This window comes from Lutra lutra, chromosome 1 (genome assembly GCF_902655055.1).
Source record: "Lutra lutra chromosome 1, mLutLut1.2, whole genome shotgun sequence".
Classification (NCBI taxonomy): domain Eukaryota; kingdom Metazoa; phylum Chordata; class Mammalia; order Carnivora; family Mustelidae; genus Lutra; species Lutra lutra.
The window spans coordinates 61,397,040-61,411,215 of record NC_062278.1 but is presented as its reverse complement, the minus strand read 5'-3'; the positions used below and the strand labels follow the sequence as shown (position 1 = coordinate 61,411,215).

The window sequence follows — 14,176 nt, the reverse complement described above, 5'->3', positions numbered from 1 at the left end:
ACTTTTAGAAACCATTCACTTTTCAAATCTGAAGTAATATTCAGGATGGCATGGGATTCTGTGTACTAACTACACTTCCAAATCATACGGGTATCTGATTATAAGACTTTTTGCGGTCTATAGCAAGGGCTCCAACTCAATTTCATGATCTTAATAATCCGTAAAGAAAGGGAGGAACAAAAAATTTTAAAGTTCATACTGAAAACAATTAAGTCAAAATACAACTAGATGGCATGTTTTCTAGCAAACACACACACACAAAGAAAAAATGTTAATTTAAATCCACTTTTTATTCTTTCATAGATTTTAACAATTATACACAACTTTTAACATAAAGATAGTGAAATCTCAAGGATAAGGAGGCAATATATATGGCCTCTTCTATTCGTTCTTCAGGATGGAAGGAAATTTCCAAAGGGTACAATGTGTGAGGTTTAACACTGGAAAAATACATATGAAACTTGTTTAACTGGCTCCACTCAGGACCAGGCATAGCACAATAAATATAGAACTGCATCATCTTTTTAAAAGATTGTTGTAATTTTAACACATTCTTACCAAAGAAATATGATCAGTGACCAATTTGAAATTCTACAACACAAAGGTGGAGGGACACTTACAAAGAATATCAGAGCATCTTCTCCAGCTTCTTCACTCCCATACATCAACAGACTTAGAAGGGAGTAGGAATTACATCGTAAATTCAGAACGACAAAAAACAAACTTGGTCAAACTTTCTTCATCATACCATTCATTACTATCACAATCCTAGTTTGCTGGTAGGTTTAAGGTAGGAATAGAACATTTCTGAAATCCTTTTCATTTCCATTGGTCTTTGGGCCTCTGGGTAGGAGGCCACATTGAAAGCAAACTGATAAAGCAGCACCATTAAGTCCGCATCTCAACAAATCACCGCATAATTTTTATCTTCCAGTATTTGGAAAGGTTAAAAAAAAGAGAGAGAACTGCATGGAAGAATATCTATCCTGAAGAGCAAGCCACTGTCAAAACATGCAATCCGCAAGGATTTCAACACACTATCGCTGAATTGTCTACTCACGGCATCTTTCCTTAATGGATCAAAAGAAACACGTTACCTAAAAATTAAATAATAATATGCTGAGGCATAAAATAAATACCTTATTTATGCTATTATGTTTGGGTATTTGAGATTGTTAGACATGTTCACATACCCTTTCCTCTCCCCAAAGAGGAAACAATGGTGCCAGCACTATTGGTTAGAAAGAGTTAATGAGAAACTGTTGCTCTCAGAGCTGTTCTACAGTATGCCTTACACAAACACAGAAATTATTATTTGAAAACATATACTGAAAAGACAGGATGAAATTATCTTTTTTTCACGTGACCCAGATTCTGTCATCAGCAGATGTAAGAATTAATTTCATCCCTATTAAATAGAATGGAAACTGTTATGCTGCTATTGCTACAGATATTCTGGGAAAACTCTTGAGCCAGTAAACTCGTAAACTGGTTGTTCAAAAGTTCACGAAACAAACATGCAAACACGTGACACATATCATTACCTTGTAAAAACGTAATGCCACTCTGGCCCCAAGCCTCACTACAGTCCAGCTGGTCCTTAATGGTGCGAACAGCCTTTAACCACACTGAACCCCTTCTTGGTGGCATTTTACCGCCCCCCCCCATATGATTCTTAGAAGCTCAGGCTTCTAAGACATTTGAGAAAAAGAAAAGGGTGTGATGTGGATCAAGTTCCCAGTGATTGTTTTAAATGTGATTTTAAAAAGAATTTCCTGGTAATGCAGTAGTATAGTCCTTGATACTGAACTTTTCACACTGAAATACAATATGCTTTAACAAGAGGATGTTTAAGTTTGACCACCTGGCTCCTTTTCCACTTTTTTGGAGGGTACTGATTCATAAACTGTGCTGAGTCCCACAAACGCCTGTTTCAAAAACAGTAGAGTTTCCAACAGTTTCCTATAAACATTCCTGATATATACTGGGGGAAGCAATGTGTAATTGGAACATTAATCATTCACGTCTTTAAAAAAGCAATTATATCCTGCAAAGCAGTTACTTAGCAAAATGCTAAGCTGCAAATAACCTTACCACATAGATATTGAGTCATTTCACAAAGTACCTGTCAAAATGTATAGAAATCTGGCCTTCCATTCCAAATCTATTGCAAAGAGAGTACATGCATTAGTCCTGTTTACAATTTAATGGCAAGGAGGAAAGGGCAAACCCAGGACAAGGAGGGATGTCACCCTACAGACAAGTTTACAGTAGTGTAGCCATTATATATCATATTTACTACATTCACCACTTCGGAGAAAGGATCATGGAGGCCCTTCAAACACTGGAAGAAAGGAATGTTTGTTTTATATAAGACCTACCAGGTAAACAGGGAAACAAATGGTAACACACATAGGCATTAGCCTCGAAGCTGCACAATAAAGAAGCAAAGGGTTTGGCGATGAGAAATTTAGGAAAATATACACATACGAGAGGAGCTTGCTCAGGAAAAGAAGGAAAGAAATCACAGTTCTAATCCTCAAGGCTACGAAATGCGTTCTGCATATCTTCAAGAAGTTGTGCATAGTCGGCCTTGATCTTTGCCTCACCATCTTTCACTGGATCCTGAAAAGAGACAGGACAGAACTCAATTTGCCTTTGGAAAATAATTTTCAGGACAGGTAGTAAGTTACTTATATTGAACATATTTTCAGTATTAGGTTAAGTGAGGTATACTGGCAAAACAGAGGCAGGAGTCAAAATTATCCTTATTTTCCTTTAAAGTAGAAATGTATGGAAGGAGGAATACCCCAATCTATCAGAAAGAAGACAAAATTTTGATTTCCCTGAAACTAATAATACACTATATGTTACTAAATTACATTTAAATACAAAATTAAAAAAAAAAAAGATAAAATTCTGGTTTTTTATTTGGCTTGCTAACTGTATTCAATGACCAATGGATTTATCCTCAACAATATGCAATATAAGAGAGAATTATACAGTATCACGTATTAGATGCATTCTACTGCATGTACATGATAGTTGGAATTAATTTAGTCAAAACATAATTTATTGTTCAAGGTCTTATAATATCACATTTTTAGAGGGAAGTAAAATTTCTAAAATAATCTTAAAAGACAACACATTTTCAATCCCTATGGAAAACAACTTAATTGAGCAGTATGTGTAAAAGAGACTTTAAAATATTTAAACTCTCTGACTGAATCGGTCTCCTTCTGGGAACCTATAAAAGAAAAATACATAAAACCAACTACATAAACAAAGGGGTCCATAGCAACAACTGGAAATTTCTTAAATACTTAACAATAGGAAAATATCACTCTCCAGCCACAAATAATGCTACAGAAGAATATTTAATGACAAAAAAAAAAAAATAAGAGGGGCGCCTGGGTGGCTCAGTCAGTTAAGTGGTCAACTCTTTATTTCTGCTCAAGTCATGATCTCAGCTGTCCTGGGATTGAGTCCTGTCTGGCTCCGCACTTGGTAAGGAGTCTGCTTGAGGATTCTCTCTCCCTCTGCCCCTTCCTCACTTGTGCTCTTGCTCTCTCAAATAAAGAAAGAAATCTTTAAAAACAAAACAAGAGCTTAAAAAAAAAACAAACCGAGTTGTCAATCTGATATACTGTGCATGTAAACAGGAAAAAGATACCACCTCGAATCACACTACCAGAAATCATCACATTAGAATTGAAAATATATATTATAGTATATATTATATATATTATTACTATTGTAATAGTAATAATACTATATAGTATACATAGTACATATTAGAATAATATGTAATATACTATATATTATGCAATATTACTATTGAATATATTTATATTATATAAATATATAAATATAATATATATTCATATATTCAAATATTCATTCATGTATTCAATATACATTCAGTATGTATTTATTTAAAAAGAGAGCTTTTCCCCTTAGTTCAGGAACAAGAGGAGGAGGTCCACTCTCACCACTTTTTAAAAATAAATATTTTATTTATTTATTTATTTGAGATAGAGAATGAGAGAGAGCGAGCATGAGCTGGGGACAGAGGGAGAGGAAAAAGCAGGTTACTAACTGAGCAGGGAGCCCGATGTGGGGTTTAATCCCAGGATCCTGGGATCATGACCAGAGCCAAAGGCAGACACTTAACTGACTAAGCCACCCAGGCCCCCTGATTGCATATATTTTATATCCTCTTCCTATGAATGTATAATTTTATTTTAGTATAATTTATAGTATTGTATTAGTTTTGGGTGTATAATATAGTGATTTTTAAAATCTTTTTTTTTTTTTAAATGGACATTTTCTTTTATTTATTTATTTATTTATTTATTTATTTTCAGCATAATAGTATTCATTGTTTTTGCACCACACCCACTGCTCCATGCAATCCGTGCCCTCTCTAATACCCACCACCTGGCTCCCCCAACCTCCCACCCCCCACCACTTCAAACCCCTCAGATTGTTTTTCAGAGTCCATAGTGTCTCATGGTTCACCTCCCCTTCCAATTTCCCCCAACTCCCTTCTTCTCTCTAACTCCCCTTGTCCTCCTTTAAAGATTTTATTTATTCATTTGTCAGAGAGAGAGAAAGAGCACAAGCAGCAGGAACAGTAGGCACAGGGAGAAGCGGGCTACCTGCTGCTCAAGGAGCCTAATGACCCGAGCCAAAAACAGATGCTTAACTGACAGGGCTGCCCAGGCGTCCCAATAATAGTGTACTCTTAGTCCTCTTCACCTGTTTCACTCATTCCCTCAGCCATCTCCCCTCTGGCAACTACGAGATTGTTCTCTATTTAAGAGTCTGTTTTTTTGGTTTGTTTCTTTTTCCCCTTGTTCGTTTGTTTTGTTTCTTAAACTTGTATGAGTGAAATCATATAATATTTGCCTTCCTCTAACCGACTTATCTCACTTAGCATTATACTCTCTAGATCTATCCATGTTGCAAGGGGCAAGATTCCACTCCTGTATGGTTGAGTAATACTCCACAGTATGTATGTGTGTATCTTATTTTCTTTATCCATATGAATGTATAATTTTTAAAAAATAAAATTTGGATCAAATTACAATGCGGAATTTTTTGCAACCTGGTATTTTTCACTCATTATACCATAAGCATTTCCCCATTATCTTTGGATTTTCTTGAGAAAAAATATTAATGTCTTCATAATATTCTTGCTAGAATTGTACATGCCATAATTGACCCTGTTCACTCTTGAATGACATTTAAGAAGTTTAATAAACAATCTTTTATATATTCACATAAAAAATCTCTGATTATTGTGTGTCAACTATACTTCCAACTAAAAAAAAAAATCTGATTATTTCCTTGGGTTATATGTTCTGAATTGGAATGACAGGACTCAAAGAGTGTGAATATTTTCAAATTCTTGATACACTGAGTGTCTATTTTTACAGATTTATTTTCAACCTATAGTGTAAACAAATACTATATATATAACACATGGTCAGAAAATTGTTCTCAATTTCTCAACAGGTCATTAGTAAATGTTCTTGTATGTCATGACTTAGAAATAATTAAATACAACCCAATTGACCAACTATTTTGAAAACAATCTTACACATTCAAGCTTCTACTGATAATTTCATTTAGTTATTTATGTTGTTACTTAAAAAAAAAAATGAGAACTCACCCAGAAGTTAAAAACAGTGTGTAATGGGGGGGGCGGGGAAATGATGTGTAATAGGATACTTAGAAGTAAACAGCGTAAGTCATTTCAGATAAGCATGGAGATAAGATGGTAATTGGTACCTGAGGAAAAGTAATTGCTCTTCAGCCATGATTTTAGCTCTAAATTGGCTGGCAGTTCAGACAAAAGGGAAAATATGTCAGCATTTATTTTAGACATGACATACTATAATTTTTATCTCTAGAATTCTTATTTGAATGTAAATTTGCGGTTTCTTCTGGTTTTACATAGCCTGAGCATGTGTGAAAATGATAAAGCAAGTCTCACACACCAGGTTTGTAAATAAATAGGTTGTCTGAAAAGAGTTAAAATAATAAAAAGAAACATTTCCTACTTAAAAAAGTTCAGTAGAAACAAAATATACCTTGAATTTCATGGAGGAAAGTTTATAGAGGATCTCTCCCATGTGCTCACGGATAATGGACCACGTGATTTTATTGTCACTCTGTGCAGTGGTCTCAACAGCTCTACGGGCCATATCATAAAATGCGATCATGTTGGACAGCATCCCGACCGTCTTGTAGAATGGGCAGAACCTAGGGTTTAAGTGAAAATCAAAGTAATTAATAAAAATAAAATCCAAGGCAGGTTCATACTTCATCCATAAAATACTGGCGCACTAGCTTCTTTATTTAAATAAGCAGTCTACTTATATTTATCAGATGATAATAATGAATGAAAAAGAAAAGTGGAAAAGACTAACGACTACTTGAGCAGAGCTTTTGGGTAGAGATGGAAAATGGGGTGGATGGATAGATGGAGATATTTATTTATTTAAAGAGAGATGTTTATTTTTATCTATTAAAATAATCAAAGAGGAAGAACAATCAAACAGTACTGCTATAATCTAACAACTCTCTGAAGGTTTGTTTTTATACAGTGCGGTTAAAAGAATAAGCCAGATGGTAAAATAACGACATTGCAAAGACTCCTTGTGATAGTGGGGTTAAGGTTTAATGAGTAATAGAAAAGCAGAAAACTGAAAATTCCTAAAGTGAATAGTAGTTCCTTCTCCCATTAGTGTGTCCATTTTCAGTTACCAACACCTTTTAATAATGAGGACACACAAGTTAATATTCAACTTGGATCACATGCATGCTTGTCAACTTTCTGACACATTTAAACACACTTGCATACAAATTTTACGCACATTCTATATTACACTTTCTGAACAATTTTCCTTTGGTTGGTTATCTTTGTATGGATGGCCACAGCTTCTTAAGTTCCTGATACAGATTTTTGAGGCTTACTGATTATATTGCCATATTTTCTGCTTGTGCTACATTCTGGTAATTTTCCCATGTGTTCAGTTCCCTCTTCAGTCCAAATAAGATCTGAGGGAGAAAAGCTAGCCTATGGTGAAATGGCTTAATTTATTGAAGTTTAAAAGAAATGGAGACTTTAAATAAGCCATAGCAGTAGCAGGCACAGTGGGATATCTAACAGAGACTATGGCAGAAAGAAAGAGACTAGGACTACTGGGAAACACAGTAGGAAAGTACGACACAATTACTTAGGAAAAGAATAGAAGTGGCACAGGCAGTTGTAAGAGGTGGTGAGAAAAGCACCTGAGGAAGGCAATGATCCCTGGACTCTACATACTACTCCACAATCTAATCTAATTAAAGATGGCTGGATAATAAGTGAAAACACTGTCATAACTACACAAATGAATAAAATCAAAGATAAGGGGACATATTAAGTCATTAGATATTTGCTATGAAAACACAAAGTAAACCTATATATCGAGTTAGAGTTCTGTCTGTATGAGGAAAAAAAAGGATTTCTAATGTGGAGGCAGCTCTTTCTTCAAAACTCAACAGAATATCCTCAAATAACAAAAGAGAATCAGGATAGGTTACCTGTCATAAGGAGTATATCCATTTTGTTGTAAGAAATCATCTTTGATAAGTTTTGCTACCTCCAGAGTGATTTTATCTGTTTCGGCTAGAGAAGCCTAGGGAAAAAAAAATTTTTTTAAAGAAATTTACTTCCGTAATATGGAACTAGTGATTGTAATCAATTAAGCAAGCAAAAACTGTATAGTCAACACACAATCATCTATCATTAACAAATTCACTTCATAAATGCCTGATTTTATTGTGGTAAAAACATGTAACAAGCTTTCATCTTAACCATTTTTAAGTGTAGTTCAATAGTGCTCAGTCTATTTGCATTGCTGTTGAACAGATTTCTCTAACTGGTCATCCTGCAAATTGGAAACTCTATACCCATTAAATAGAAATTCTCCTTTTCCTCCTCTCCTAGACCCTGGTAACTACCATCCCACTTTCTGTTCCTATGTGACTACTTTAGATGGAATCATACTGTATTGTCTTTTTGTGACTGTTTTATATCACTTAACATAATGTCCTCAAGGTTCATCCATGTTGTAGCATGTGTTAGAAGTCTCCTTCCTGGGGCACCTGGATGGCTCAGTGGGTTAAAGCCTCTGCCTTCGGCTCGGGTCCTGGTCCCAGGGTCCTGGGATCGAGCCCTGCACTGGGCTCTCTGCTCAGCGGGGAGCCTGCTTCCTCCTCTCTCTCTGCCTGCCTCTCTGCCTACTGTCTCTCTGTCCAAATAAATAAAATCTAAAAAAAAAAAAAAAAAAAAGAAGTCTCCTTCCTTTCTAAGGCTGGATAATATCCCATTACATATACACACCACATTTTGTTTATCCATTCAGTAATCAAAAGATAGTTGGGTTGCTTCTATCTCTTAGCTATTGTGAATAAGTGCTGCTATGAACATGGAATACAAATAAATTAATCTTCTTTTTTTTGAAACACTTTGTTCACATCCTGTCTTGCTAGCCTAACTATCTGAATTCTGAGTCTTGACTTTGTCTCAAAAAAATCTTCACATTCCATAAACAGTTACTTTTTAATTTTTTAAAAAGATTTTATTTATTTATTTGACAAAGCAGAGACACAGTAAGAGAGGGAATACAAGCAAGGGGAGAAGCACAGGGAGAGGGAGAACCAGGCTTCCCACTGAGCAGGGAGCCCGACACAGGGCTTGATCCCAGGACCCTGGGGTCACGACCCGAGCCTAAGGCAGACGCCTAAAAGCTGAGCCACCCAGGTGGCCTAAACTATTACTTTAAAAAAATTACATGGTATTTAGAACTATGTAAATGCATGGGGTGCCTGGCTGGATTAGTCAGTGGAATGTGCAACTCTTGATCTTGGGGTTTTGAGTTTGCCCTCCATGGTGGGGGATAAGATTACTTAAAAATAAAATCTTTAAAAAAAAAAACTATGTAAATGCAAAGTATAGTAAGCATGTACTCATCTATGCCTGAGTGCTGTTAGAGCTTCTTTAACTATCACTGCCTCAAAAGCTTTAACTTCGGCAATCATTCTAATCAGCCTAGCCAGTAAAGATTTGTTGGAAATGGTGGCAAAGGAACAAGCCCAGTAAGTTAACTGCAGTCTTTTGTCATCTATGTGCAACTAAGCTTCTTAGAGGTAAGGATCAGGTCTTTCTTTTCTTTCTCCTGTTTTTTTTTTTTTTTAATCCCTTTTATCCCTAATCCCCTCTTCAACCATAAGTATTAAATTGTGTATCCTTTTATGTGCATAAATTCATTCATTTTGTATTAGTATTTTAAATTATGTAGAGCAGTCACGTTTGTGTCTGACACTTTTTTAGAACCATCCATGTTGCCGTGTGCCACACACAGTTTGCTTCTAGGTCTTTCAGACCTCATTCTCCATGGTGTGCAATTTCCCTATTTTTTTTCTTTTTTGAGAGGCAGCATGTGAAGTGAGGGGGAGCAGAGGGAGAGAGACAATTCCAAGCAGTCTCCACACTTGGCGTAGAGCCCAGTGCAGGGCTTGATCCCATGACCCTGAGATCACGACCCAAGTTGAAATCAAGAGTCAGATGGACAGTGGGTGGCTCAGTCGGTTAGGTGTCTGACTCTTGATTTTGGCTCGGGTCATGATCTCAGGGTTGTAGGATTGGGCCCTGTGTTGGACTCTGCTCTAACAACGGAGCGTGCTTGGGATTTTCTCTTTCCTTCTCCCTCTGTCCCTCTCCCACTCGCTCTTGCTCTCTCTCTTTCTCTCTCTCTAAAAGAAAAGTAAACAATTATAAGTAATGGGGCGCCTGGGTGGCTCAGTGGGTTAGGCCGCTGTCTTCGGCTCAGGTCATGATCTCAGAGTCCTGGGATCGAGCCCCGCATCGGGCTCTCTGCTCAGCAGGGAGCCTGCTTCCTCCTCTCTCTCTGCCTGCCTCTCTGCCTGCTTGTGATCTCTCTGTCAAATAAATAAATAAAATCTTAAAAAACAAAACAACAAAAAAAAACAACAAAAAAAAAACAATTATAAGTAATGAATTTCAAATACTTCTTCCGCATTGGTTAAGATGTCCTTTTTCCATTACATTGGTGAGTTACAAAAATCATATTTGCATTCCTGAGATAAACTTTACTAGTTTAATTATTTACTTACTTAGCTATTTACTAGTTACTATTTTATTTAGTTTCAGTTTATTTATTTAGTTATTTACTATTTACCAGTTATTTATTTAGTTAGTTTTATTATTTATTTAGTTGAATCATATTTGCATTCCTGAGATAAATACTTGCTCATGCTGTATTATTTTATTCTTTTTAATACCCTGCAGAATCTGGGATTTTGATACCAACATTCATAAAGAAAATTAGCTTGAGCTTTTTTTGGTCTTATATTGTCTTTTCTGGTTCTAGAGGTCTTTGTTTCTACTTCCTCATACTTAGGGCCACAGTACTCATTTATAAATAATGAGTACTTAATATGTGCTAGCTATGTAATAATACTATCATTTGTGGAAAAAGAAATTAGGAGGTGACTTTAAAAATCCTTCTGATTCCTAGCCCTGGTGCTCCTGCAAAAATATAACAGATCCAAACCACACTACCTCTAATTTGGTTGGTGATGGGTACACTGTATTTTAAGAAATAAAAGTAAATCATGCATTTTTCTCATCTAGAGTATTAACGAGGACTATGCCAAGTGCTACAAAGGATCAAAAAGAATACAAAGACTGGAACAACTTAGTCACCCCTCTTGATAGACCATTTTGAAGTACAAGCCCCTCTTCTTTTTTTTTTTTTTTTTAAATATTTTATTTATTTATTTGACACAGAGAGAGAGAGATCACAAGTAGGCAGAGAGGCAGGCAGAGAGAGAAGGGGAAGCAGGCTCCCTGCGGAGCAGAGAGCCCGATGCGGGGCTCAATCCCAGGACCCCGAGACCATGACCTGAGCTGAAGGCAGTGGCTTAATCCACTGAGCCACCCAGGCGCCCCACAAGCCCCTCTTCTTGAATCTGGGCAAGATCTGTGGCTATGACCAGAACATAAGACAGAAGTAATATACCAGTTGTGAGACCAAGGCTTAAGAGGCTATTGGATTTGACTTCCTCTCTTTTCAATCAACTCTCTCTGAGAGCCCTAAACTGTCACAAGGAGATACTACGTAGAGAGAGAAATGCCCAGCCAACCCTTAGCTATTCTAGCCACCTCAGCCCAAACACTAAACATATGAGGGAACAACCTTTCACATGACCCCAGCCCTCAGCCACCATATGACTGCAACTGTATGAGGGGCCCAAGCAATAATTCCAATGGTCCATCAACCCCAAAACTACGAGCAGTAAAACACTGTTCAAACCTCTAAGTATTAGGAGTGGTTTGTTATTCAGCAATAGATAACCAAAACAATAATCATCTTTCTACCTTCCGTAACACAAATAGGACCTGCAAATATCTGCTGGATAAAGGATAAGCCAAACTTCTACTAGTTGAAAAAATATTTAATAAGTACTCAGTTTGCTAGGCAAGAAGCTGCATATCCAGTGTTCTGTCCTTGCAACAGACCAGTATAACTCACAGACCTGTCCTCCATGGGACTTAACCACTCACCTTTCCCACAAGTTGTACAATTTCTGCCAGGTCTTCTTCCTCCTGCAGAATCTCCTTAGCTTTGGTCCTCAGAGGAACAAATTCTGTGAAGTGTTTGTCATAGTACTCGTCCAAGGCACGCATGTACTTGCTGTAGCTGATTAACCAGTTGACAGAGGGGAAATGCTTACGTTGAGCTAGTTTCTTATCTAAGCCCCAGAATACCTGATTTAAAAACAAAACAGACAAATACAGTGAATTTCTTAAAAAAATTTTTTTAAAGTCAGGGTATATATGTTTGTCCTAAATATGCAATTCTATGATATTTTGGTCAAATCATCAATCTTTTTAGTATATCCCACATGTAGTTGAAATAGAATACAACTTAAAATTAAAAAAATATATTCCTTTTAGTATCAGGATGGATATCATTTATAAATCAAATTCAAATTGTATCTGAATTTCCTTAGCAGTGTGGCAAATCTGATAGAAGAAAAATGGACTCTCTTGAAAACTCATTACGGTGCCACATAAACAGAGAAATCAGAAAGTTCTTACTGACAGAATAGATTCTTCACTTTGATTAAACATCTTGAAACATCATGACTAAATTCAATTCCCTATTAAAGGCCAATCCAGTAAGATCTAACAGTCATTTTTCTAAGGCCAAATGTTCACATATATTTTATGCATTCTTAACTTTGCTCGCCCTTTCCCTGAAATTGAAACTCAAAATGTTAGCAAAATGTTAGCAAACACCTTGAGAGTTATAAATATAGCCTCTGCCATTTCTTTTATCAGATACTGACAGAAACAGAAGCAAATATTCTCTTTCCCCACTAATAATACATATACTTACGAATATATCAACATTTATTTTCTTTGCTATTTTCTTTACGATAGCCCTGAATTGTATACATCTTTCATTTTGGCTTCTTTTGATAGCCAAGTTGACTAGCTATCCACTACAATTCATGCCTTGTCCCTGGAAGAAGCTGCGTAGGCAGAAACTATATTTTCCAGCTTGGCTTTTTCATCTGGGTGTGGCCAACTAGAATGAGTGGGGTGACTGCCTCTGAGCCCAGAGTTCACAGTGTGGGTGTGCCTTCTCCACCGTTTCCCCCCTGCCAACCCGATGCAGGAAGTTACCAGGCTGGGTGACAGTGAAGCCCCAAGCTGGAAGGAACCCTGCTCTCTGAATTACTAGTGAGTGGGAAAGAGCCACCCTCTAATACAATCATCTGCTTTAGACCATACCATGAGAAAAAAGAAACTTCCACTGAGTTTTTGCCATTATGCATTTTTAGGCCTATTTGTTTCTACAATTAGGGTTACTCTCACTTAAAGGCTAGTATTATTCTAACACTAATAAAACTCTGCTATTCTGGATGTATTTTCCACTTAAAGAAATTTAGCTTGTTATAAATCGTGGGCAAAGAGCTAAGAAAGAATGGACAGTATTGAAAGCTCTCAGTGACAAAATGTTTCTAAAACGGACTTTCCTACTGCTTACTCTTCGGTGAGTAAATTAAATACTTCATGATGATTTAGATAATGACATTAGAGCAGAGTCAAGGTGGAAAACCTCAGAAGTTGACTATGCTAGGAAAAGACATACCTGAACAATACCAAGAGTAGCAGATGTAACTGGATCAGAAAAATCACCACCAGGTGGAGAAACCCTATATTTAAAGGGGGGAAAAAAGTCATTAGAGATGTTTAAGAAAAGTAACTGGCATATGAAAATAAAAACTGTTTGAAAGTCAGTATTAATGTAAATAACTTTAGAACTAACCTTTATTTTATTTTTAAGATTTTATTTACTTATTAGAGAGAGAGAGAGCCACAGAGCCCAAGTGGTCGCTGGTGGGGGATGGGGAGTGTGGGTGTAGAACAGCAGATCCCAGAACCTTGGCATCATGACCTGAGCTGAAGGCAGACGCTAAACCAACTGAGACACCCAGGTACCCCTAGAACTAACCTTTAGAACTAAATTTTAGAATAAGAGAAACTTACATACAAACATTAATAAAAATCAGTACTAAGTTGCAAATAACAATGGTAGCTACTGAATACCTTCCAGTACTAGAAATGAGAGAGATAATCAGTTTCATGATTCTAACCAAAAGATGAAACAGGAAGGAAGAAAAAGTTCTAAAAACAAAGTATGGCTTTATGTAGTGATCATGGATCTCCACTTTTTTACCATGATACAATGTTACCTTAACAGGTCTATAATTTTCTAAGTTATTAAGACATTGTGACTTAAATATGATAAATCAGTTAAGTCAAATAACCAGAATATGCAGAGAGAACCTAAACATGTAACATTGTAAAGAACTCTTTGGGTGACCCTGGAGTGTAATCTTGGTTAAGAACCACTACCCCCAGGGACACCTGGATGACTCAGTAGGTTAAAGCCTTTGCCTTTGGCTCAGGTCATGATCCTTGGTCCTGGGATCGAGCCCCACATTGGGCTCTCAGCTCCACGGGGAGCCTGCTTCTCCCTCTCTCTGCCTGCCTCTCTGTCTACTTGTGATCTCTGCCTGTCAA

At 36.7% G+C, this 14,176-nt stretch overlaps 1 protein-coding gene across 4 annotated transcripts in view; it reads right to left on the bottom strand.

Moving 5' to 3' along the window:
* Positions 1-271: 271 nt before the first annotated feature.
* Positions 272-14,176, bottom strand: part of ATP6V1A (ATPase H+ transporting V1 subunit A) — a 65,119-nt gene continuing 51,214 nt past the window's right edge. For all 4 annotated transcript variants that reach the window (XM_047725037.1, XM_047725026.1, XM_047725046.1 and 1 more), the window contains 5 exons: positions 13,242-13,305; positions 11,645-11,848; positions 7,597-7,691; positions 6,099-6,270; positions 272-2,625 (listed from right to left, as the gene is read on the bottom strand). In XM_047725037.1, the coding sequence (XP_047580993.1) occupies positions 2,533-2,625; positions 6,099-6,270; positions 7,597-7,691; positions 11,645-11,848; positions 13,242-13,305 (628 nt within the window). In that variant the 3' untranslated portion in view covers positions 272-2,532. The remainder of the gene's footprint in view (positions 2,626-6,098; positions 6,271-7,596; positions 7,692-11,644; positions 11,849-13,241; positions 13,306-14,176) is intronic.